Source organism: Misgurnus anguillicaudatus, chromosome 19 (assembly GCF_027580225.2).
Source record: "Misgurnus anguillicaudatus chromosome 19, ASM2758022v2, whole genome shotgun sequence".
Classification (NCBI taxonomy): Eukaryota; Metazoa; Chordata; class Actinopteri; order Cypriniformes; family Cobitidae; genus Misgurnus; species Misgurnus anguillicaudatus.
The window spans coordinates 29,758,595-29,783,624 of record NC_073355.2 but is presented as its reverse complement, the minus strand read 5'-3'; the positions used below and the strand labels follow the sequence as shown (position 1 = coordinate 29,783,624).

General features: G+C 37.9%; 2 protein-coding genes across 2 annotated transcripts; both read left to right on the top strand.

Moving 5' to 3' along the window:
* The first annotated feature begins 39 nt into the window (after positions 1-39).
* On the top strand, positions 40-14,425 carry atad5a (ATPase family AAA domain containing 5a). The gene is made up of 23 exons (XM_055194206.2): positions 40-402; positions 582-685; positions 761-2,463; positions 2,545-2,623; positions 2,728-2,883; positions 3,402-3,522; positions 3,632-3,704; positions 3,806-3,984; positions 4,072-4,220; positions 4,331-4,481; positions 4,580-4,894; positions 5,005-5,101; positions 5,205-5,287; positions 5,377-5,507; positions 5,690-5,861; positions 6,089-6,265; positions 6,850-7,077; positions 8,188-8,252; positions 8,339-8,519; positions 8,615-8,769; positions 9,764-10,626; positions 10,962-11,120; positions 13,803-14,425. Exons 2-23 carry the CDS (start codon positions 635-637, stop codon positions 13,879-13,881), a joined length of 5,367 nt encoding a protein of 1,788 aa, XP_055050181.2. The 5' UTR covers positions 40-402; positions 582-634; the 3' UTR covers positions 13,882-14,425.
* Positions 14,426-14,802: 377 nt separating this feature from the next.
* adap2 (ArfGAP with dual PH domains 2) lies at positions 14,803-24,939 on the top strand. Its single transcript, XM_073857390.1, has 11 exons — positions 14,803-15,137; positions 17,216-17,346; positions 17,471-17,562; positions 17,895-17,977; positions 20,149-20,258; positions 20,384-20,533; positions 20,642-20,725; positions 22,634-22,696; positions 22,989-23,066; positions 23,302-23,530; positions 23,609-24,939. The coding sequence occupies exons 1-11, from the start codon at positions 15,050-15,052 to the stop codon at positions 23,635-23,637; spliced, it is 1,137 nt and encodes a 378-aa protein (XP_073713491.1). The 5' UTR covers positions 14,803-15,049; the 3' UTR covers positions 23,638-24,939.
* Positions 24,940-25,030: the final 91 nt, after the last annotated feature.

Genomic DNA, 25,030 nt, shown 5'->3' with positions numbered 1-25,030 from the left:
ACTGTTGTACAGAAAACGCGCTTTTCCTGCTTCAGCATGTGTGACGACACGAGCTGTGATTGGTGGAGCAGGCGCGGCGAAAGACAACCATGATATTTGGCGCCATTTGTGGAAAACAATTCGGCTTAACAGAAACGTACATTATTACAGAAAATGGGCTTTGGGAAATTGTTTTTAATGCACTTTTGATGCCTTAAATTTAATTTTCACGTAACGCGGGTTTTGGTGGTCGGTTAATACCACGCGTTACGCTTGTTATTCGTCAGGTTTGGCATTTATTGCGTTGTTTGAGTGTCGTTAGATAGTTACATTCGTTCTTTTCTTTATTTTGTCTATTCACTTATTACTTTTGAAGTTGGTGGACTATGTTGCAACGCATTACTGGGGGAAATACAAGAACCGGTGAGTGTTTGTGGGAGTTTGATGATAAAACAATGTTGACAGGTAAACACTTATGTGTGTTTTTATGGAATGTTCGTTCATAGTAACTAAAGCTTACATAATTCATAAACATATTTATCTTATGTTCCCAAACGATATTAATCATTTGTTTACGTGATTATTTATGTGCATGTTTATAGACTAAAAGTTGTTCGGCCCTGATCAATGCCTGAAGATCTTTAGGGGGGAAACGATGGCTGGGGTCGTTGCTATGGCAGCTGTCATGGAGGATTTTGAGAGTCAGGTATGTGTCATTAAACATTGCTCACATAAGCAATGCCTTTTGAGTTTTGAGACTTAAGTTGTTCTTTGCTTCCAGCCATGCAAGAAAGTAAGGAAGGATGCAGAAACGCCACCTGTCAGAACCATAACTAACTACTTTTCTCCTAAGCCGGTGGAAAAACCATTCTCGCCACCACGATCCAACAACATTATGGACTATTTTAAGAAGACCCCACCAGCACAGAATATAAAAAGCTGCTCTCAAGTAACTAAAGAGAATTCACCACAACCATCAGAGCAAGTTAGTAGTCATGAAATCCCAGGCAAACCTTTAAGAGCAAAGGGGCTCAAGCGAACCAGGAAGACCAAGGAGATAAAGAAGTCCAATGAGGAGAATGCACAAGTGCCCACTGATGATGTTATCTTGATCGAGAACCAGAAAGATCTTTCTATAAAGGAAAGTGCCAAGGCTAGTGATACATCTTCTGAAACTGGTAATGATGGCTCTTTAGATAAACAATCGGGTAAGAAGAAAATTGCTACAGAGGCTGATCCAAATGCTATGAAGGAGACCGTGGAAAATTGTGACCTAAGCAGAAAGAAAGATGGTGGGAATTCTGCTCTCAGTGCTCCTACAGAGATGAAGGGTAAAAACAAGAAATCTACCTTAAGGAGAAACCGAAAGGCAAAGGGTGGCTGTGAAGAAGCAAAGCAGTGTGTATCTAATGCTCAAGAGCCTGACCGGCCCGTATGTGATGCTAAATCTGAGGAAGATGCGGATAAGACATCTGTGCCGAGCAGCACTATCACAATATCATTTGAAGACTTTGTGCTTAATCAGAGCCTGAAGGAGGATGAGGGCATTGACATTACCAGCTCTGACAGCGTTGTTCGTGAGACATTGGGTGATGCTAACGTCTGTAAAGATCAAAGTGAATCTGCAGTTGTTCCTCTGCAGGTCTCTCCTCGAACTCTCACGGTCCAGGCTGAGGTGCACCCCATTTCCCCGGATCAGGAGTTGGTTAAGGTTGCCAAGGATTTTAAAGTAGCATCAATTTTCAGTAGAAACAAATGTAAAACAAAAGAGAACAAGACTTTGGCTGTTCTTAGCCCAGAGGTTAAACCAAATGTATTGCCTGACCTCAAAAGGAAATCTAATGTTGTTATTCTTGAAGAAGATTTGGAGCTTGATGTGGTGGAGTCAAGCACCAATCCCAAAAGCACTGAGGCAGAGAGAAAACAGTTCATGAATGCCTTTAAACAACCTAGCCTTGATGGCTTTAAAAGCAAAACCAACAAAGGCCAGAGCAAGCAAAACCAGATTGAGACCATGGACAAGGAACATGAAGATACATCTCTGGAAAGCAAACCTGTGACCAGCCCTGAGCAGACTGAAGAACAGAAAAACTGTCCTGGTGATAAAAAGAAGCCAGATAGGAAGGCTGGGAAAAAGAGACCAGCAAAGATGGATGAAGATGCACCAGTTACACCTCCAAAACCCAAGGAAGTTACGAAAGAGGTGGAGATTGACAAAGAAAGTAGCCCAGCTGAGCAAGATGACGGCAGCAAACAGACTGTCAGAGAGCTGAGGAGGTCAGCCAGAGATCTTTCACACAGACAGTCTGCCACTGTGCTCAATACAAATTCAACATCCCAGAAAGGGAGACAAAAGAGTAAACCGAAGGATGACGTGACTCAAAATACATCCGTGGCCTCCACTCCAAAAGTTAACAGGCTCAAAAGGGGCATTTATAAAGCTGAAATGCTGTGCCCACCAGACATGAAATGCAGCCCTATCAGGTAAGATTAAACATTTTCTCGAATTGTGTTTTAACTACTATACTCTCATGTACACTAATTCATTTTTTTATCTGCTTACAGGATGAGAATCACAAGACTATTACCGTCGTCTGCCACAAAAGCAGGAGATTTTGAAATATCAAGCCCTCTTTCAACACAAGTAACTAACTTTGTTTTACTTCTGAGTGATGGAAAAGTGAACTTTGTTTCTTTTAATTTTGTTATCTGCAGACAGTTAAAGTTATTTACAAAAATGTCCTTTAGGAGATAAATGCAGAGAAGAAAAGAAAACGAGCTAAAAAGCTGCTGGAAAAAGCCAAAGCTCTACAGCAAAGCAAAAAGGACACTACTAAAGAAAAAACAACTCTACGACGCTCTTCAAGAAGCAAAGAGTCTAGCGTAAATTACTGTGATGATGAGGTATGGTAGCGCATGCGTCTTGTGTACACTGTGGTCCATTTTAACCCCATTCACACAGACCTTTGGTCCCAGAAAATACCTGTAAAAAGCTTCTGTGTGAACGCAAACACGTCCCGTAAATCTTTTAGGATCGTTGCCGAAAAGAGGACCTAGTAAGATACATCACCCTCTGTGTGAACAAGAAGCAGAAACAATGCCGTAACAACAAAATTTATGGTTCAGCTCTTTAAAACGAGAGATTTACTTGCATATCAACATTCACGACAAAAATGGCGCAAACTAGATTGAAGCAGTTATCAGGAAATTATAAATAACACGCATAAACAATGACGCGCGTGCCATAGCAACATGAAGTTGGTTCAACTCTTTAAAATGAGTGATTTTTCCGTTTTTTTTTTTTTTGTTTTTTTTTCCGAATGTCTGTGTGAAAAGGGCTTTAGTAGTTTTGCAAGAGCAAGTGATTGCTGAATTTGCTCTTATTCATTTCATCCAAGTGACGCTCACCGTTTTATCCTCAGGACTCTATTGTATTTTTGGATGAAAGTAAAAGCACTCCAGTCTCTACACAGGAAAGTGGCAAAAATCAGAAGAAGCTCCGTAGTTTAAATGAGGTGTTGGGGAAACCTCAAAGCAAAGCTTGTAAGGCACCTGCTTATGAATCACTTCTGCACTTAAAATAAATAAATAAAATTAAGTCAGCAGGTTCACAAGAAACACATGCTAAATGTCAATTGTTTTCTTTTATTAGCTACTAAACTGGCTCCTCTGTTTGTTGAGAAAAAGAGAGCATCAGGCGTCATCTCCATCTTTGACGACAGCAGGTAGTGTAATAAGAATGGAAACAGACAATAATTGAACAATTGGTTCAGTTTTGTCCTTATAAAATAGTTGTTACAAATGTGCCCAATTTTTATTCTGTCAGTCGAGATGCATCAGAGAACTCGCAGGATGATGAACAATTCCGAGCAAAGAGAGAGTTTTTGAAGAGTGGCCTTCCCGAGTCTTTTAAAAAACAGATGGCAAAGACTGCTGCCAGCCGAGAGGCTTACAGTCAGGCTTGTACTTCATTTCAAACAGTGGTTCATGTCCAACAGGTTACAGGTACATTTTTGAGGATAACTTTGTATGTTTGAAACTCTTGTGCTCTGTCTATATTTTAAAATGATCATCTTTTTATTTTCTCATCAGATCTTTCCATCTGGAACCTTCAGTGGCCTACAAATCCTTTCCTCATTCGTTTGAAAGAATCTTATGATTTACCATCTCTACCACTGATTTCTTTGGAAAAGTCCTTGGGTCATACTACAGTTCCAGCTAAAAGATCATTATGCCATCAGGTTGGTATCATATTTGTATTATTAGGCTCAAATTTGTTTTTTTGTATTTAAAAAAAAAATAAAATCCTTTTAGTGTACATGTAACAGGAAATCTTTTGTTTTACACATAGGTTTCTTCCTATCGGAAAGAGATATCCGAGTCTGTCAGACAACGTCTTCTCGAGGAGATAAAGCTCTCCAATCCTTCTTTTCCTCACCAAAGGTTTTTCACACGGTTTGTTAAGAGACGTGAAGACTACAACCTCCAGGCCTCAGCCCCAGGTGACTGAAAACCACCATAAATTTATCGAAATTGTTGCCCACATTAGCAAGAAATTAGCAATTCCTACATATTTACTGTATTTATTAATCCTTTGTAGAACCTGAGGGTGAGTCTAAAACGGTCTGCCCCACTGAATCTGATGTCATGGGAAGGAAACGAAAGCGTGTAGATGAAGGAGAGGGAACCGGCAAAGTAGGAAAGAAACCAAAGTCCAGTCACACGGATGATGAGATCATTGTGATTGAACCGTCTGGGAAGGCGGGTGCTCAGGCAGGACAGGACATCCCTGAACCTAGAAGAGGTCGAAGAGGTCGATTACAGCGACAGAAGCAGAAGGAAGAACCCCAACCTGCAAAGCTGTTATCACCTGTGGCAAACCAGAGTGCCTCTCCAGGAGCTGTCGGCACAGAAGGTGACTTTTATCTAAAAACTGTTGCCATCCTGTCAAATTATACCTTTAAACTTGATTTAGTTTCTTTGTTTTTGATGGACTATCTTTGTCATGCTCGCTCATTTTTGTAGATGTAGTAAAGGAAGACGTGCTTTGGACAGAGAAATATCAGCCACAGCATTCCAGTGATGTCATTGGAAATATGGAGTCTGTTCGGAAGCTACACAGGTCGGGCCTTAAAATGAATATCTTTGTTATTGTTATGGAAGTCTAATCTTAAGATTCAAATTTACTCATAAATATGATGTATGTTTTGATGTTTTACTTTTAGCTGGTTAAAAGAGTGGAAACTGAGAGCTGACCGCGAGGAGAAAAGGAAACAGCAGGAAAAGCAGCAAGATGATGATGCTAACGGTGAGCAAAGCTTGATCCTATACTATATATTTCTATAGCTTTTCTATATGACACATTCCTAATGTTCCCCGCTGTGTGTTTGTATCCAGAGTCCTGGCTCATGAGTGAGGGACTGGAGGACATGGAAGATCTTATGTGTAACACTCTGCTTATCACTGGACCCACTGGAGTGGGAAAGACTGCTGCAGTCTATGCATGTGCTCAGGAGCTAGGATTCAAGGTCTGATTATTTTTTTTATGTTTTCAGATCATAATAGTTGTATTATCACATTTTAATATTTAGTTGGATGGGTGCACTGCACTGTAGCTATAGTATGTCTAAAACAGTATGCCTTTATGTCACCATTGCTGTATCTATACTAGTTTGAGTCTATATGTATGATGGGTTCTGTATCTCCCAAGGTATTTGAGGTGAACTCCTCTTCTCAGAGAAGTGGTCGCCACATCTTGTCACAGCTGAAGGAAGCCACTCAATCCCACCAAGTGGATATCCAGGGTGTCAACGCCCACAAACCATCCTACTTCAGCAATTATAGCAGCGCTAGCATCAACACCAAGCCTGGAAACTCTCCCAGTGTGTGCTTCTCTTACTTTTAACTGTGTAATATAAGGGCCTCTCCTTTGGGAATTTAAGATGCATCCCTAATCAGACAAATCTAAACCAGTATATCATGGTCTTCCAAACCAGATGTGTTTGATTAAAGTTGTAACTAAACTCTGCTGGGTAGTGGCATTGCTTTAGATTTTTTAAGTGGTGAATATGTGGTGTAAATTGTTGAATCATTTCTCTTGTAATCACAGGGAAGGTTAACTCACCCAGAAGGGTGGTATCATCTCCCAGGAAGCCTCCTCAGTCTCCTCGAAGTGCTCCATCTAGGAAAGGAGGCTTAGCTCCTACATCTCTGGCCAGTTTCTTTAAAGCAGGTGTAAGGCCTGGTGGCAAAGAAGCAAACAACCAGGACAAGAAAGCACAAACTGGTAAAATCAACAATTCATTGATCTAAGTTAATTGTCACTAAAGGGCTCATTATAGTTGTGCGTAGGTCCTACGGTGTAGGTTAAGTGTCAGTTTTTATATGTACTTCTGCATCGTCGTTCGCGTGGACGTGCAAACACACATGCAGACCGCTGGTAGGCGGTATTTACAAGTGTAACCACAGTAGCAGCTTAACCGTCAATGAAGAAGCAGCTTGGCTAGTTTAACCCACAAATGAAGAAGAAACAGCAACTTGTTGTGTATGTTTTGAGATGACCAGCAGTGATGGAAGTAAATAAACAGCGACTTGTGTTGCAGTTTGAGTTAAATCACTCCTCAACTTGCCCCATCTTTGTTCTCACCGTCGCTAACGGAAATACCTATGACGCAGTTTTTTTACCTGACTGGAGGGGTTTTAGTGGACCAATCACAGTGCTTGCGGTTTGCCTAGAACTGACACGCGCACGACTATAAATTGGACTTGAGCATGATTAAACCTTTTGAGGTTTATCCTGCATTTCAGAAATAATTTCAAGCTTCATCTTGGTGTGCTATCTGCAACGTTTCATATTTTTATTTTATTAAGCAATGAAAGCATGCCCGAAGAAGGAGACGGTACAGAAAGGGAAACAAGGTTCTGGGGAAGTACCAGCGAGCACCAAGATCACTACTGAAGATCAGGGCAAGAGGACTGCTACATCTCTCATATTATTTGAGGAGGTGGACATCATTTTTGATGACGACACTGGGTTCCTGGCTGCAGTAAAAACCTTTATGACCACAACCAAGAGACCAGTTATTTTAACAACCAGCGGTGAGTTTAGTTCGGTTATATATGGGTGATTCTCACGAAAACTTGGTTTTAAAAATGTCAAGCATGAAAATGTAAAAATTGCTTAAATTAACTTTTTTCCCCACCAGACATTGAAAAACAAAGTCTGGAGTAAATGGGAACATTAATTTAAAAACTTTTACTTATCATTTAACACTTTTTGTAACAATTAAAAAAAATTAGTCCTAAAAAATCTCATTACCGCAACAGTCAGAAAACATCAACACTGACATATTTTCAAAATGACATGACAAACCTGAAAGAACATAATTTGGAGATTCCGCACATGCATTTAAAATCAAAGTATTATGCTTCTATTAATTTAATTAACATTTAATAAGCATCTGTTGCGGTAATGATAATCAAAATGTCGTGTAAGCATTCTGACAAGACAATATTTCAAATTAACTGTAAAAAAATTATCTTACCTGCCATCTTGAAGTAACTGGTCCATGTGCTTGGTCACTCAAAATCAAACTTTATTAAAATTCTGTATGTGTGCTTAAACTGTTCTCAAAAAGTGTTGCGGAGGGTGAGAACATCAGGCATGGACACATCATTTTCCTAATTTTTTTTCATTATTATTATACGTGAATATTCAGTAAATATTTTTTATCTAAAGTAGTCTAGCAAAACATCCATTTATTTTTTTCTTAATATTTTTATGTTAATTTGATTAAATTACAACATAACGGATATATTACACATTGTAAAGCTAAAATCATTAGTGCCGTGGTGTTTCAATGGTTTTGTGAGAATCACCCATATATGTATGTATGTATGTAGGGCTGCACGATAAATTGCACGCGATTGTCACGTAAAGCCATTTCTGTGCAATTTTGCATTCGATATTTCCCCGCTTGTCAGTGAACTACGGCTCTGTGTAGTAAATGCCGCTCCATCTGAAAGCAGCTGATTTATTATTACTATCAATTTAATACTACTACCGATTTAATTATTATTATCAAGAAACCGGCTTTACTAACAAGATGCCCATGACAGTCGCATGCGATTTATTGTGCAGCCCTAGTATAATGATAAATAACAGTAGTAGTTTGTTATAAATTAATTGTCTGTCATGCTTTTTTGCAGATCCGACCTTTGGTGCTACCTTTGATGGGTACTTTGAAGAAATCCATTTCAAAGTCCCTTCAGTGGTAATTATTTTCTACTTTACAAAGATTATCTTGTCTCTTATACATCCTCGTGTGTGTGATGGTCAATTCTGTTGATTTTTTTTCAGACAGATGTGTCCAGTTACCTACAGCTGCTGTGTTTGGCCGAAAATATGAGAACAGATGCCAGGGATGTATCCTCTTTGTTGGACCTGAACAGATGTGATATCCGCCAAAGCCTTCTGCACCTGCAGTTCTGGGCCTGCAGTGGTGGTGGAAAGCAGGTGCAAAAACCTCTACCTACCTCAGGTAAACATGTTTTACAGATTTAGAAGAAGGGTGCTAAAAGTATGACATGTCTGAATAAACAGTATCATTCAAAAATGTCTCAATTCACCCCATAGATATCAAGTGTGCGGTTAAGAGTGACATTCATGAGTCTGTGAAAGCTGCAGATTTGGGTGGGGATAGTTTACCACCCTGCCACAGTGCATGCACAGAAAGTGTGTTAGGGATCCGGAATTTGGAAATGGACAATGTTGAAGAATTGTTGCTGAAGGTAAGTGCTTTTACATTTCTAAAATATTTAACTCCTAGGGGCGGTTTTCCAGACAGGATTTAGATTAATCCAGTACTAGGGCTTAATATTTTTAAGACATTTAGCAAGTTTTTACAAACCTTACAAAAAACTATACTGATGTGCTTCTTGAGACAAAACAATGGCACTGACATATGTTAAAATATGTTAGTACAAGGTGTTTTGAAATGAAAGTAGCTCAAACATGCATTTTAGTCTTGGACTAGGGTAAGCCCTGTCTGGGAAACTGCCCCCTAGTGTTAAAAAATAAAACTCCTGACAAGGCTCAGATTAATCCAGGACTAAAAATTTTGTTATATTAGGACATTTAAGTATTTTTTATAATAATACCATACAAAAACAATACTGGTGTGCATCTTGAGACAAAACAATGGCACAGATATATGTTTAGAGATGTTTTTGTAGTGCTGGGCAAAGATTAATCGCAAATCGCATACAAAATAAAAGTGCATTTTTGCATAATATATGAGGGTGTGCTGTGTGTAATTATGTGTATATATAAATACATACACATTCATGTATGTATTTTAAGAAACATTTACATGTGTATACATTTTTATTTATATTTGTATATATTATATATATATAAACAAAAATATTGATATACATTTCAGAACATTTTTATTTATATATTATTTTATATATATCATATAGATATTGGCTAGATTTTCCTTGCAAGATGTAAAGTAAAGCCTGCCAGAATATTAACATAATGTATTTAATTATAAAATGGATAACATATATAATGTTATTGGAGACATTTGTACATCGAGCTATGTTGTATATACAGGTATGTATTGTTGCATTGGAATAAAACACATAACCAACTATATATAAGCTATATATCATTACCATAAAAAACTCTGGTTTTGGTTGTGCCGCCCACCTATCTATGTGCACTTTACAATGTTTATTTAAAGAATTGGTTCCTGATCAATCTGTTCCCATTTTACAGAATGAGTCTTCAGTACGTGAAAGCATTAAATGCTGGGATCTTCTCTCAGAGGTCCACAGAAGGGGCATTAATCTTCTTTATTCAAATATGGAGAGTCTACTCCCTCTGCCCACCCCTCCCATACAGCCATCCACCTTCAGATCCCAACCTGCACCAAACACACAACCTCAACCCGAGCACATTTCTCAGCCCCTGAGTTTAGATCTTCTGGATGAGCCCTCTGATGACAGTAGTCCTCTGAAATTGTCTTCCAGAATGAGGGGGAGAAAGAAGCTCGGCGTGGGCAATAAAGATGTTTTCCATTCTGACTCGGATTCAGAAAATGACTTCATCTCACTGCCTAAACCCACTAAACCTCTTGCCCAAAAGACTACAAATGAACCAGCAGATCAGTCTGCGACACTAGTGTCCAAAGATGTTCCAGTAAAACCAAGGCGCGCTGTGTTAACCGAGGCTGAGAGGAAGAAGAGCGAGCCAGTGTTACAATGCTTAAGCAGCTTAGCAGAGTATATAGATAATATGTCCTTCCTGGACTCGTCTCTTCACTGTCAGCCCTCGCAGGCGGAGGGAATCTGCAGACTACGGGACTTTTGCTGGACCGGTGCAGAGGTCAAAAGTGGGATGACTGATGATGTTCGGTTAGAGTGTTCAAGCAAGGTAACTGGGATTAGTGGGGAAGACATCCACGCTGTGCTGGGACATATGAGCTTTAGTATGTGCAGGGCTGCTGTCTCGAAAGCGTGGGACAGAGCACAACACCTAGAAGAGGACATCAGAAGAGATGCAGAGATGGAGCTCAGCCTTCCTGTGGCTTCACACAGACAAGGCTTCAGCCTTGCTCAAAATACTCCCTGTGAACCAAGGTGAGAATTTTTTTAAATGTTACTTAATTTACTGTAGATCAAAGTGGGCGTATTTATACTTGACCTGTTATAAGTGTTTTATTAAATGCTTTAATCATTCTGTTAAATAATGTCTAAAAATGGTTTGGTGTCTATTTTTTTATAAACCGACATAGTATAATGACAGACAACATTTTAATTATTATATCTAAGCTGAGGCTTTATTTTTAGAAATTTAAGGAAATATGTGTTTCTGTCAAAGTGGCTTATTGTTGGATCAGGTCACACATAATTTTTTGGGAGTAGGTTATAGTAGGCAAGTTATAAGATGAGAGCTAATCTCTTTTTTTGTGCAGGGTGATGGAGATGAGAGGTGAGGTGATGCGGTCAGTGCTCGCCAACAGATCAGCTGGAACCCTGGGGAACCGAACAGCAGTTTCTCTCGACTATCTGCCCACCCTGCGTGCCATCTGTAGATCAGAGAAACTAAAGGAGCAGGGGAAGATCAAACGCAGGTGAGAGTTTATAGACGCATTCAATCGTCTACAATTAGGATCGCCATTCGTGGCATTTTCGCCAGATGGCTCCTGGCCAGGATTTCGGGTGCATCCTCCGGAAGTCGCATTGGTCGACCGCAGGGTTGTGCCGATAGACAATAGTATAGACCCCTTCACAGTTCACGTCACAGGCGGTTCCCACTGCGCATGTCGGGGTCAGAAAAGTCATTACAGCAGATTGAGTTGCGTATTATTCGGTATCGTCAAAAATGCCTACTTGCCTCGTGGACTGTGAAAATCGCACCAGGTCTTCCGTTAAGTTTTTCGGGATTCCTGCAAATCTCAAAAACAAAAAAATACAACATCTGGCTGCAAGCAATTTAATGTGCAGACTGGGACAATGAAAATATCAAAGAGACTTGTGTTTGTAGTGCTCACTTCATTTCAGGTAAGTCATCATTTTTCAGCCCTGTTAGATTAAACTAGAAAGCCTAAATTGTAAGAACAGTTTGACCCCATGCTGCGCACGCACCCGATAGTCATTCAATGTTTACAAAACTTGAAGGGGTCTATTGTGTATCGACGATCGTCAGACATATCGCCATTAGCGGGCTTTCATGTCGATAGTTGGCGATAGTTATTATTATTATCATCATAGTTTCACATTAACATGCGCATTGCGTTCTTTCCTTTCATGAGAGGATTTGTGGGCTTCACTTTGCAGAGAACTGGTAATGCACGCAGATTTCTTTTCGGACACACCTGGATTTAATGCGCGCGTCTTGGACTCTTGCTCGGACCTGAACTTGTAATGGCATGACTCGGACCCTTCATTGGCTCGCACATGAGCTTGTAATACGCATGGCTCTGCCATTTCCTTGCACTGGGGAGGTTGTTAAGCGTGCAGGATTTAAAATCAGGGTTTTTATTCCTGCTCCCTGACATGCAGGAAATGCCAATCAAGTGACTTGTCTTGGTGACTTGGAAATAGAACCTGAAATATTAAACCTCGATGACGTATGCGGTCAACCAATGCAGCTTTCAGAGGACGCACCCGAAATCCTGGTCAGGATGCGTCCGGCGAAAATGGCACGAAGGGCCACCCTATCTACTATGCACATATTACAGAATGACACCTTATAATTTCCTTTTCAGTTTTAATATTAAAACACTTGCATGGAACTGCTTTTTTTGTGATAGTTTGTTTCCCTGGTGGAATCTGATTTTAAATCAGACATGCTCGAGTTATCCACTAGATGGGGCGCTAACAAGAAGTCAAATATTGATTCCCATGTAGTCTGCATTAAGGGTGTCATGATTTCCATTAAGTCAAACCCTCGAACTTCGAATTAAAAAATGGGATCGTCGATGCTGCCATGTCACATTTGGTCAGCTTGCCAACCGGGGAAAAAACCTCTCAGAAATGTATATTTTAAACACAAGGGATGTATTGCGCGGGAGTGAGAGAGGTGCCAAGATGCAGCGGGTTATATTTGAAACAAAAGGGATAGTTTGCCTCAGCTCGCATGAAACGCATAAAACTAAACAAATACATAAGGATTACTACTTAAGTTTATGTTTAGACTTAGGACAGATGCGAAAGCGCGTCCACCTGAGACAGAGAGAAGCGCAGCTGCTCATGACACGCTGGATTTATTTCAGATGCTAGGAGTCCAAGAAGCGCGCATTAAGTCCATGTTCGTGCAAGAAGGAATCCTATCTCTACAAGCTCTCTCGCGTAAAGTGAAGCCCACAAACCCCCATGCGAGGAAAAGCATGCAATGCGCATGCTAATGTGAAACTATTATAATAATAAATGATAATGGCATAGCATTTTTTGTCTTTCAAAAAAAGTAAAAATCGAGAATCGAATCGTGACCTTAGAATAGAAAATTTTAACATGCAAAATAATGTTTCCGAAAGCATGCCACTTGAATACATTTTATGCATACGGTTCTTAAAATAGGACAAACTACCTTTTAATGGGTACAAACCTGTTTTATTATGTTGTTTTGTTACTGCTTTTAGAAGTATCAATTCACCTGTTTACTTTAGATACAGAAACAAACCTAAATAGCATTCCATAGCAGCAGCAGGATACAAACATCACAAACAAAAGCCCAGCTCTAGAAATATACGCAGACTTTCTTTTGTTAGAATAACTGTAAAAGTGAGATCATTTCCAGTTATTCATATACCACTCTAAGTTTAAACCATGATATGGGTAACACCCTTTGGTGAAAATTTCACTCTTTAAGATTATACGCAGCATTTAGAGCAAATGAAAGAGTCAACAAGCCTGGCTTACTTGTTAGTCGGCCACACTTGTTAAACCACATAGTTGCAAGGTCACAGCGCTACCACAGCTTTGCTATCTTTGCCAGTCACTCATCTCAAAAACATGTCAAAATTCTTATTCTGTGGAAAACTAGGATACATTGTGTTTAATATTGTATGATCTATTTCATTAACATGATCAAGTATTGATGCAAAAACTAAACATGGTCAGGATGCACGGTACTAATTAAATGCATTGCATTGGAGGGAGAGGATGTGGGTTTTGCAGAGGTCAAAAATAGCCGATGGTGACTTAGTCCTCTTTGAAATATTTTTATTTATACATTATTTGCTTGTCTGTTGCTGTGGTTGTGCGTTTACTTTTAATGTTAAACTTAACCGTCCCACTTTTCTCTTTTTCAGATTCTTGCACTATTTGGATGGTATTCACTTCACTCTTCCTAAAAGCACCATGGGGTTCCTGGCATCAGAGTTTCCTTAAATTGCACACCTCTTTAAGCAGCCACTTAAGGGCTGCTGGTAAATATGCATTTGTACAGTAATATATAAATATGTAATACTCAGATGAAGTGTGTGGCTTCATGTTCTCTTATGGACATTTGTACTATTTTTTTATGAATTTGCTGTGGCTCTTTATGAAGATCATTGTTCTGTCATTTTCTAGAATTTTAAGAAATAAATTTGCTATTTGCCAGCAAATGCTTTTGCCTGTAAAGTTTAAAAACTGTATGTGATGTTGCTGTTAAAATATGTACATATTTGTCTTGTTCATTTTATCACTGTGTGGTTTAAACGACGTGGAACTTAAATAGTCAATTTTATTTTGGTTTTTTGAAACTACAACAATGAATCTCAATTTTTCACTTCCCCAGTGAAACTATCGGCTAAATTCGGGTAGCTTTTGATCTACTTAATAATAGATGTAGGACAATAAATTCATACCCATTTTTTTGAACTTGTAAAGAGATTGCATTAATTTTTTGTATATAATCACAATGTAAATTATAAAGTTACATGACTGGAAATTTGTTTTCCTGGAAACTTTACCTCTTGATGTCTGCTACTACTGCAACATTTGTCATAATAATAATTATTATAATCAAAATGTGTGCTATGTTTAACATAATGACAGTAAATGTGGAAACACTTTCACATGAAAAATACTGTAGTAGGCTACTCTAGTATTTACTATAATAATGTAAATAGGCTATAGTACCCTGTGGTATTATAATTACTGCACTTTGTTAATGTATACGTTGGTATCCTATAATATTAACTATAGCAAAACTATAAACAGGATTAAATACTGTAGTGCACTTAAATAGTTTACTATGGTGTGAACTATTAATTTTATAAGTGTACTGCAGTAAATACTAAAGTACTGAGTACGTCACACGAAGTGGCATAAACTGTTATTTATATATGCACACATGTGTATTACACTCGTTACGTCCAGGAAGTAAACGCAAAGTGTTTATATTGTAATGTCATTTCTTGCGGAAGACTACCGCACTGACTGACACGCATTTCACTATCGAGTCTGATGTGACTGGACCACTAATCACGCGCGCGCGAGTGACTCAACGGGCTTCTTCGTTTAGAAACGGGAAACGATAACAAATATATATGTTTTTAAAACTATTTTGCCTATGGCCAATCGGGAAAAGAACAAAAAGACACTTCTAGATTTAGCGAAGCTTCCAGACAATAGCAGCTGTGCGGACTGTGGAGCGCCAGGTGAGTACGTTTCATGTCACCGTTGCATTTACATGAATGCAACAAATAATAATACTAGTGTAGGCTACTATAGAAAACTGGTAAAATTACAAGATACTGCAATGTTTTTATTATTAAACTATAGTACAGTGTTTGATACAGCTTATTAATTTATTTAATACTACAGAATATACTACAGTAAGCACTAAAGCACGGTTCTCCAACCTTTTTGTGAGCAAGGGAGGGGTACTTTTAACTTTTTTTTATATATTTATCTACTCAAACAGTTTTTGTTTTACTTGTTGATATGTTTTATCATTGTTTAAAATGTTAAAATACATAAAAGAAGCCAAGTTTATATAAAAATATGCAATAAATATTACAGTTAAGACTATTATTAGAATGTGCTTTGGCGGGCACGTCACAGACTCTGTGCGGCAACCTCTTGCCCGCGGTCAGAATACCATTGCACTAAAGTATGCTTCATTCTTAAATGTGTATGCTGAAACTTTTGTTTTCGTTTGTCATCTTGGCAAACATTCATAAGGTTGTAACTACATGAGGTTACAACTACATTTTGATGTAGGCCTATTTATAATAAGGTAACTATAAAATATGGTTACATTACCAGGGTGATGTGGTGTCTAAAGAAACCATTATAAACTACACTAGTCAACATTTGAAGTTGACCAAAACCTTTCATAAAAGTTGTCTTAAAGGTGCAGTGTGTAATTTTTTAGAAGGATCTCTTGACAGAAATGCAAAATAATATACAAAAGTATATTATCAGGGGTGTATAATGACCTTTCATAATGAATCGTTATGTGTTTATTACCTTAGAATGTGACGTTTTTTTCTATATACACCGAGGGTCCCCTTACATGGAAGTCGCCATTTTGTGCCTCCATTAGGCTTGTCGCGATAGTCGGTGAAACGGTGATTACCGGTGCTTCAGCCTCTCACGGTTGGATCACTTGCCCACCGCGACACCGCCTTTCACCGTCATTTAAAATTTTTTTTGTAATTAAATCATTTAGTTTCGTTATAGAGAGCAAACACTAACAACTGAATGTGTCTGCTGCCTGAATTCAGCGGAGCTAAACGTGCGTCTGGTCTGCAAGTGTCAGATTTCATTTCTTACTGTCAGAGTGTGTGAGGCGAGCTAACTATCCAGACGATGGCAGAAGCAGCGTGCTTACTTGTTTTTGTTATACATATATGATGTTTAATATAAGCAAGATCGTTTTGTTGTTGTGTTTTTCATCAAGAAAAGTAATAAACCCATCATTCAAGCAGCGCTTTATGGAGAAGTAGCCGGTTGCTCTGCTTGGAACTGGCGGGTTCAGTGAGAATTACCTGCGCACATCGACTCAAGCACTTAATTTAACCAGCTGTTGCACTCGCATTGCACGCAAATCATACGCGATTTAACGCAGCGTACGCAAGCGCTGCATTTAAACAGTTGCGTAATTTAAAAGTGAAAGTAATTTTGCGCACGTCTGCATGCGCATTTATAAGCCCCTCCCACTCGTTTGTCACGCGCTGATTAACCGGTGGGAAAATTTTGTCACTGCGGCAACCCTAGCCTCCATGTTTCTACAGGTGCCTTTATCGAACAAAGTATTTTTACTAAGTTGTCTCCGACGATGGCATGTTTGTCCGGTGGTGGCTACAGTAGCTTCTTTTTGTGTTTCAAAAGCGAAGGGTGAGCACTGGACTGAGCTGTTGGTTGCAATTCACGAACTCACCACTAGATGCCACTAAAATTTACACACTGCACCTTTAAAACCAATACCCAATGCCCGTTCTTGTCTTAGGACAGCTTTGATTAACTTTTTTGATCCACTTCAAATGTTGACTAGTTTGATCATAGGTATCATTTACACCAAGGAAGCTGGGATTGTTAACTAATTCTTCTTATGGCTTCAAATAGAAATAGTAAAACACTTTAAATTTCCGTGAATGAAATGTGCTATGCAATCTTGGCTGTACTTGATTCACATATTATTTAGATAATCTATGGATTTTTGTTTACCTATTCATCTTTAGTTAGTTAGACAGTAATTTGACATTTTCTTTGTCCCTCTTTCCCTTTAAAGATCCAGACTGGGCTTCATATACACTGGGAATATTTGTGTGTCTGACTTGTTCTGGAACGCATCGCAATCTTCCCACTGTGAGTCGTATCAAGTCCATACGCTTGGACTTCTGGGATGATGAGCTTGTAGAGGTATAGTATACCTTTAATTGTATATATTGTGCTGTACAGTCATTGGATCTAGTGGTTATGTTAAGTCATGGTTATGAACCCTAATACCTTTATGTTTCCCTTTAATAAAAATGTGGATGAGAAGTTCATGAAGGCCAGAGGAAACACTTCTGCAAAATGCATCTATGAGAAATATGTCCCTGTCTTTTATTATCAGCCCCGGCAAGAAGATTGTGAGTAAGTAGTTCAGCCTCTTCTGCACGTTTTAATACCAAGTCTGTATCAAAACGTAACAGTTTTACATTACGGGAAGTTTAAAATATAAAAGGCTGATCAAGCAACATCTTGCTGGCATGGAAAAAATTTGTGTACTATTGTTGGTCAGGGTAAGAGGAACTTCTAATTAAACCAAAAGGGCTTTCTGGTATTGAAAGTTTTTAGCCTTTAATTCTGTCCAGTGTGCTTTTGATTTGTGATTGGCTGCTTTGTATGTGCATCAAATATTACACTAAACTTATCTGATGTGCTTTGTTATTGGTTAATAATGAACGGGTGCTGTGTGTACGTAGGGTGCTGAGAGAACAATGGATTCGAGCCAAATATGAAAGAATGGAGTTTACAGAGCAAAACAGACCACGACCCTACACGGCAGGTAGTCCAGTTTTATACTTAGATTATATCCTTTTGACCATGTGCTTTATAACATAAACTATTTTTTTGTAAGTCCACTTTTATGCACTGAGAAGAACAATTTTATGCAAATTATTCAGACTTGAAACTTGAAAATAATGAGTTTCATAAAGGTCTCCAGAAACAAAGCTATTGTGGAAAAACTGGAAAACTGGATTCATCCACTCATCTTAAAGGGGTGGTTGATTGGTATTTCAAGCATTCTGACTTATTAACACAGTTATAGAGTTGTTTCCTCGTGCAAAGCACTTGGGTGTGTTACAGAGTATTTTTTATGCCGAAATGCATTTCGACAGGGTTCATACAAGTTTCAGGGGTTTCTATACTTATCACTTCTTTTTATGGGCACTTCCCCCGGAAAACCCCGCCCACCCATCAATCAGGGGGAGATGCTAGAACTTACAAACATCACATCATGCGACAGCTTTGTTTAATTTCAAAACTCAACAATGGCACGAAAGAAGAAGTGTGTTTTTGGATATAAGGAGAAGAAAGTCAGCCTTATGAAAACATTGGAATAATTTATTATCCGAGGTAGCAGCGGAGTTTCGCGTGTGTGTTTAATGCGCTGGATTTAATTGAAAAGTCTCAACCGGGTCATGAGTTGCATGCCGTAAGTAAGACTTCTGTCTTATGTTGGAAATAGGCGCTTGCATATTATATTAATGACACGAACATGTACCGAATCATCTTAAGTTAAACAGTGTTGTATAGTGTTGCATGATTCGTATTCGCTCCTCCCGCGGTATTAACTCCTCCTTCTTAATTTTTTCATACGTTATCGGAAAGATTCGGTACAGCTAATCTTTCTTTTATAAATCTGATTAAACTAAAGACTCTTCAGAGATATAGAGGATGTAATACTACTCTATAGGTATTTCAGATTAACATCAGAAATGCAGAAACAGCGTGTGTTATGTGAGCTTTAGGTTTAAAGGTGCAATGTGGGACTTTTAGAAGGATCTATTGACCGAAATGCAATATAATATACAGAACTATTATAAGTGGTGTATAAAGACCTAACATAAGAACTGTTTTGTTTGTATAACCTTATAATGGGTCATTTTTATCTGCATACACCGCGGGTCTCCTTACATGGAAGTTGCCACCGTGTTTCCGCAGTAGCCCTAAACGGAAAAACTGTTTTACAGAGCGCGTTTCGTCGCTACGTTGTCTCAGACGACATGTTTGTCCTGTGATAGCTACCGTAGCTTCTCTTAGCGTTTCGAAATTGAGGTTGGTTGCAATTCGCAATCTCGCCACTAGATGCTACTAAAACCCACACTGGATCTTTTAGCAATGTCAAGCAAGAGTGAACAAGAATTCTGTTTGGAATTAATATCACACTGCTGCGCCGATTTTCAGTACAACGGTATTTCTTCTTGTATAACACAGCTATTTTATACCAGGAGCCTGTTAAATGCTTTATCCTGATTGGTTGAGAAATGTCACACGAGTGTTGATTATTTTCCTGTAAAATGCACACCTGACCGGTCAAATGTCTTAAAGGGGTCATATTATGAGATTTTTTTAGGATGTAAAATAAGTATTTGGTGTCCCCAGAGTGCTTATGTAAAGTTTTAGCTCAAAATACTTCGTATTACTTTGCGAGCTTGCAAAAAGTGGCTTACCCAAACAAATTTACTGAGTCGATTTTTTTCACCTTTTCTAGGTTGATAGAAGCACTGGGGACTCAATTATAGCACTTAATCATGAAATCATCAGATTTTCACGCTATGACCCCTTTAAAATAACCACCAGAGGAATGTTTGTGGTAACCGTGGTATAAGCGGAATATAGCGGAAATCCTGTGCTTTGAATTATTTCGAAATAATCCACACCCGCGGTTACCAACTTGGGTGTGCATTATTTTCGAATAATTCATTGGCCAGTTGTACACATTCTGTATTGAGTCCAGCTCCAATTCAGGGTTTTAATTTCCCATTCCCTGCACACTTTTCACTGGATAAATAAATCCATTCTAAGTAATCCCGGAGAGTCACCACCAATATCAAGACTATAGGAGCAGGAAAAACTTTTTTGAATGTTTAGTTACGACATTTGTAAACGTATTTCTGCTAAGATTAGTGATGAGTAACAATCTTTCATCAAAACTATTTTGTTTGATTCTAGGTGTATTTGAGGGCATGTTATGGAAGAAAGGGAAGGATAACGGACACTATCTCGAGAGGAAGTTTGTTCTTTCAGTGCGTGATTTTACCTTGAAGTACTACAAGGAAGATGTGAGGAGGACATCTAGGCAATTTCATTTCAATAATACAATTAAAATAAACATAATGTAATAAATTGATAGATGCACAAATGAGTTAGTCAGAATGTAACTTTATTTATTCATTTGTCTTTTTAGGAAGCTAAGGGGCCAAAGGCTATCATCTCTGTGAAGGACCTCAATGCAACTTTCCAGCCTGAGAAGATAAAAAATGTTAATGGCCTTCAGATCACCTACTGTGTGGATGATCACACCCGAAATCTTTTTGTTTACCATAAAAGTGGACAGGTGAACACTTTAAATTATTATGTTTTTGTCTCTTTTACTGTGTTTTCTCCAGCATTGTCCAACTCAAAAATGTTTTTTAGCATTTGTTCTGTAATTCCTCCTTTATAGGAAATTGTGAGTTGGTTTAATGCAATTCGAGCTATCCGCCACATTTACCTAAAAACGGCCTTTCCTACAGCTAGTGATGGAGATGTAAGTAGATTTTGTTTTAGTGTCTTCTGCTAACTGTAGCTCTATGTGCCATCTCAATGCTTATAATTTTTGTTACATGCCTTTTATAATTAAGAATTATGATTATCTTTCTTACATAAACGTTTGCTGTAATTGTGCCTACACTGACACATAAAAAGGAAGTTCTACAAGTTTCCTCTTTTCCAAGTGCTTTTACTTCCTAAAACCATAAACTGGCTTCTCTTCCATCCTATTTCACAACATGAATGATCTTTCAACAAATGATATACACCAGAACAGGTTTTGTGAGTTTGTGCGTCCTTTGTACAAAAATTTGATTTATGCTGCTTTCTGGTCATAGATTTGGGTCTTATTTTAGTCAATTTAAATGTGTCAGGTGGGTTTTTAGTGGCATCTAGCCATAAGTTTACTTGTCATCTGTAGAAAAGTTTGTCCATTACTGTACGACTGTAGAAACATGACGTGACTTCCATGTAAGAAGACCCGCTGTGTATATAGATACACAGTATTAGAAGAGATGTGGGTCTATCAGATGCCGTGAGAGCAAAGTTTACATACGAAGATGGTTACACTTCAGTCTGATGCTTGGTGAAGTCATAATAAACAAAAATTTTTTTTATTGACTTGCATTACTTTTTTCCAATTCAATTTGATTGAATTAAATTTATTGAATCACATCATTTGCGCTTTTCACAAATGTTTAATTGTTTCAAAGCAGCTTTACATTAATAAAAGCAGGAGAAAACACAGACAAATCAGGAGACAACAAAAGTAGGATATACGGCGGCTACAAGTAAACATACTAGTCAGCGGACTATTAATTACTATGCGTTTCACGTCATTTGTCCTCTTCTGGAAAACCCCTTGTACTTCTGGTTAGTTTAAAACCAATAAAGGTGCACTGTGCATTTGCCCTTGTCTGGAAGAACACTATATTATCAGTGGTGTATAAAGACCTTACATAATGAACTGTAATGTTACCTTAGAATGAAACATTTCTATCTACATACGCCGCGATCCCTTTACATGTGAGTTCCTAAACAGGCAAACTGCTCTACAGAGCACATTTTGTCACTATGTTGTCTCAGACGATGACATGTTTGTTCTGTCACGGTTACTGTAGCGTTTCTATGCGTTTGTGAAAGGGAGGGGTGAACAGTGGACTGGTTGGTTGCAATTCGCAATTTCACCACTTGATGCCGCTAAAATCTACACACAGCACTTTTAAGTGTTCCATTTGGAAAGATACTACTCTTCTAAAATTCAACCCACGGGTTGGTAGTGGTGGCTGGTGACTTCTCTTTCAAGGGGTGCAAATTAAAAATATGTGTTCGGAGAATCATGTGTGTTGCTCGCGTTTTCTAAATATGTTTGTTGTGTCATGTGAACCATGCATCACGTGTTTTGTCAAAATAAGTGCCTGCTGCACACGCGTCAAAACCGTTTATGATAAAAGAGACGCTCACGTTCACAAAATACACGCAAAACACTCCCTTAACAGTAAACTCTGATTTTACACATGAGATTATACGAGTATCTGGCAAACGCGAGCGTCTCTTTTATCATAAACCCTTTAGACGTGTCTGCAGCAGACACTTATTTTGACAAGACACGTGATGCACATAGGTTCACTCGATGAGCCAAAGACATATTTTGAAATTACAAAACACACATGACAGCTACATACATGTTGTGACGAACTTCGCATCGAGCACCCTCGAAAAAAGAAGTCACCGGCCGCCACTGGTACATAGTACATAGTGCAGTATAGTATGTCATTTGGGAAAAATGCATTTAATCTCAGTGTCTCAGAGTTTAAATGTTTGATGAAATGTGTCAGAGTAATAATTTCTTTGTTCTGATTTTTGCTATTCAATCATTGAACAGTTTTTTTTTGTTTTTGTAAAGTTAATACCATGGATAACCAGAAACTATCTGAAAGAAGGTTACATGGAAAAGACTGGTCCTCTGGTAAGACGTGGCACAATTTGCAATATGAATCTTAAATGTATTTAATTTTTTTCATATCTACATTTTCTGTGATGCCTATGCAAAAAGATTAAAATATTTATTGTAGCACTTATTATATTTATATTATTGCACTTTGTACACTCATTTTACACTCATTTTCATTTTTGTAAGATATGTGCAAGTCTGTATATTTAGGAAGCTTGTATAGTTCTGTGTATTATTGAAACTTTTTAATTAATTTGGTATATAAGCAAATAATACTGACTATTGTGTGATTGTGTATGTTTAACAGCAACGAGAGCCATTCAAGAAAAGATGGTTTGTCTTGGATTTCCTGGACAGGAAACTACTCTATTTTAAAACACAGCTGGTATGAATTGTATTGCTTCATAGGACACAGTCTGGGATTGCTTTATTTTAGTTTAGAAAGGGCAGGAAGTCTGCCAGCGTTTCTAAATGTAATGTGCAAGTCAATGCATACAAACAAATGTCCTGATTTCACACAATTACTTGAACTTGCTATATTTAAACTGATACAAAGTGTGCAATAAATTCAATGTGATGTATATTTAATATATCTTAAAATGTCTTTTTCTGTTTCAAAGGATCCTGTTGAGCTTGGAGTTGTTTTCATCGGCTCAGAGGAGCATGGGTATTCAGTGAGGGAGTGTGTGCCTAAAGGGACAAGAGGCAACAAATGGAAATGTGGGGTAATTGTGGAGACACCTGATCGACAGTTCGTCTTCATGTGTGAGCAGGAGCGTGAGCAAAAGGAGTGGGTGGAGGCCTTGAAAAAAATCATTTCTAAACCTATGCTGCCCCAAGATTACACCAGTAAGATTATACATCATATATTCGAATTAAATAGAACACAATATTAAAAAATAACATTCTTACAATAACACTTTTCAGCTGAAGCTAATATTCGTAGACGGAAATGAATGGGATGAGGTCAGAGCACAACGTATGATTGGAATATGCCACTAAATCCAATTCAGATCCCAGACGTCATTTATTGGATCAAGGAAACATTGGATAGAAATGTGGCTTTTTGGCTTCTAACAAGATGTTTAAAATATGAGTTTTTCTTTGTAAATTTTGGAATGTGAGACCGAGCAACAATTTATTTTATTTAATAAGCGAACGTCTAATCTTAGTTGAAGATGTTGTTGTAAATGACAGAATGTCAGAGAATATTGCAGTAATTTGGAACTGGTTCACTCTGTGTGCGAAGCAGAAAAAATGGACTTCAGTTTGATGCCAAGACCATGGACCTATAACTTTAAACCTGTAAGAGTGAACTGATTTAAAGACATAAAGATAAAGTGTGTTGTGTCTAATTGATACACAAAATAGAATTGATAAGCAAGGATTGTGGTCATTACAGTGAGCACTAATACTCTCAGCACAAATACAAAGAGGAAGAAAGGAAGTATGTGTGATGAGAGATCTGGAAAATAATACATGATCTGTGTAGAAGACGTTGGCTTTATTATTTAAACTGACATTTGTCTACATTTGGTGTTTTTGTATTTTAATTTATAGTCATGTTGGTGAATGAATAGATTAATTGGCTATTTTAACTTATAAAGGGATAGTTCACCCAAAAATAAAAAATCTATCATAACTTACTCACACTTATGTTGTTACAAACCTGTATAGATATCTTTGTTCTGCTGAACACAAGGGAAGATATTTATAATCAAGCAGGAAACAGAAGCACTATTGACTTCCATTGTAGGAAAAACTGCTTCTATGGAAGTCAATGGTGCTCAGAAACAGTTTGGTTATAAACATGTTCGGCAGAGCGGGGAGATGTATGCAGGTTTGTACCAACATGAGGTATGTGAGTGGATGATGGCGGATTTTTCGTTTTTGGGTGAACGCTCCTTTTAATAGGTAAAGTGAAAAAGCTCAAAGTTCTCCTATGAATAGTTTAAAATGTACACCTACAAATGTCTTGCTACACTGTATCACTATGCTAATGATTAACGGTTTCATGTTTTATATGTATAATAAAAGTAAAGGTTTTGTACATATAACAAAATGTGGAAATGTTTAGTCTTTTTTTATTGCAAAACCGTTAATTAATAACAAAAGTTAAAGCACAGGTGTCTTAAAAAGTGGCATACCAAGATATTATCATAGTGTTTGTATACCATAAGCCAGAAAAATGTGATGATTGTAGTCAATATAAATAATTAAAATATTATAATTAATCTCAAGTAATAAAATAAATATGTTTTACGTTGACAAATAGATTTAAAATATAAAAAAAATAAGACAAATAAAAACGAATACTGTATCTGAATATTTTGTTCTATATAAAATAAT

Excerpts from the sequence above, each read along its gene's own strand:
- atad5a (XM_055194206.2), top strand. The coding sequence starts at position 635 with ATGGCTGGGGTCGTTGCTATGGCAGCTGTCATGGAGGATTTTGAGAGT. Across the intron at positions 2,884-3,401 it reads TAAATTACTGTGATGATGAG|GACTCTATTGTATTTTTGGA; the intron begins GTATGGTAGCGC and ends TTTTATCCTCAG. Across the intron at positions 5,288-5,376 it reads GCAAGATGATGATGCTAACG|AGTCCTGGCTCATGAGTGAG; the intron begins GTGAGCAAAGCT and ends GTTTGTATCCAG.
- adap2 (XM_073857390.1), top strand. The coding sequence starts at position 15,050 with ATGGCCAATCGGGAAAAGAACAAAAAGACACTTCTAGATTTAGCGAAG. Across the intron at positions 17,347-17,470 it reads GGGATGATGAGCTTGTAGAG|TTCATGAAGGCCAGAGGAAA; the intron begins GTATAGTATACC and ends GTGGATGAGAAG. Across the intron at positions 20,259-20,383 it reads TGAAGTACTACAAGGAAGAT|GAAGCTAAGGGGCCAAAGGC; the intron begins GTGAGGAGGACA and ends TTGTCTTTTTAG.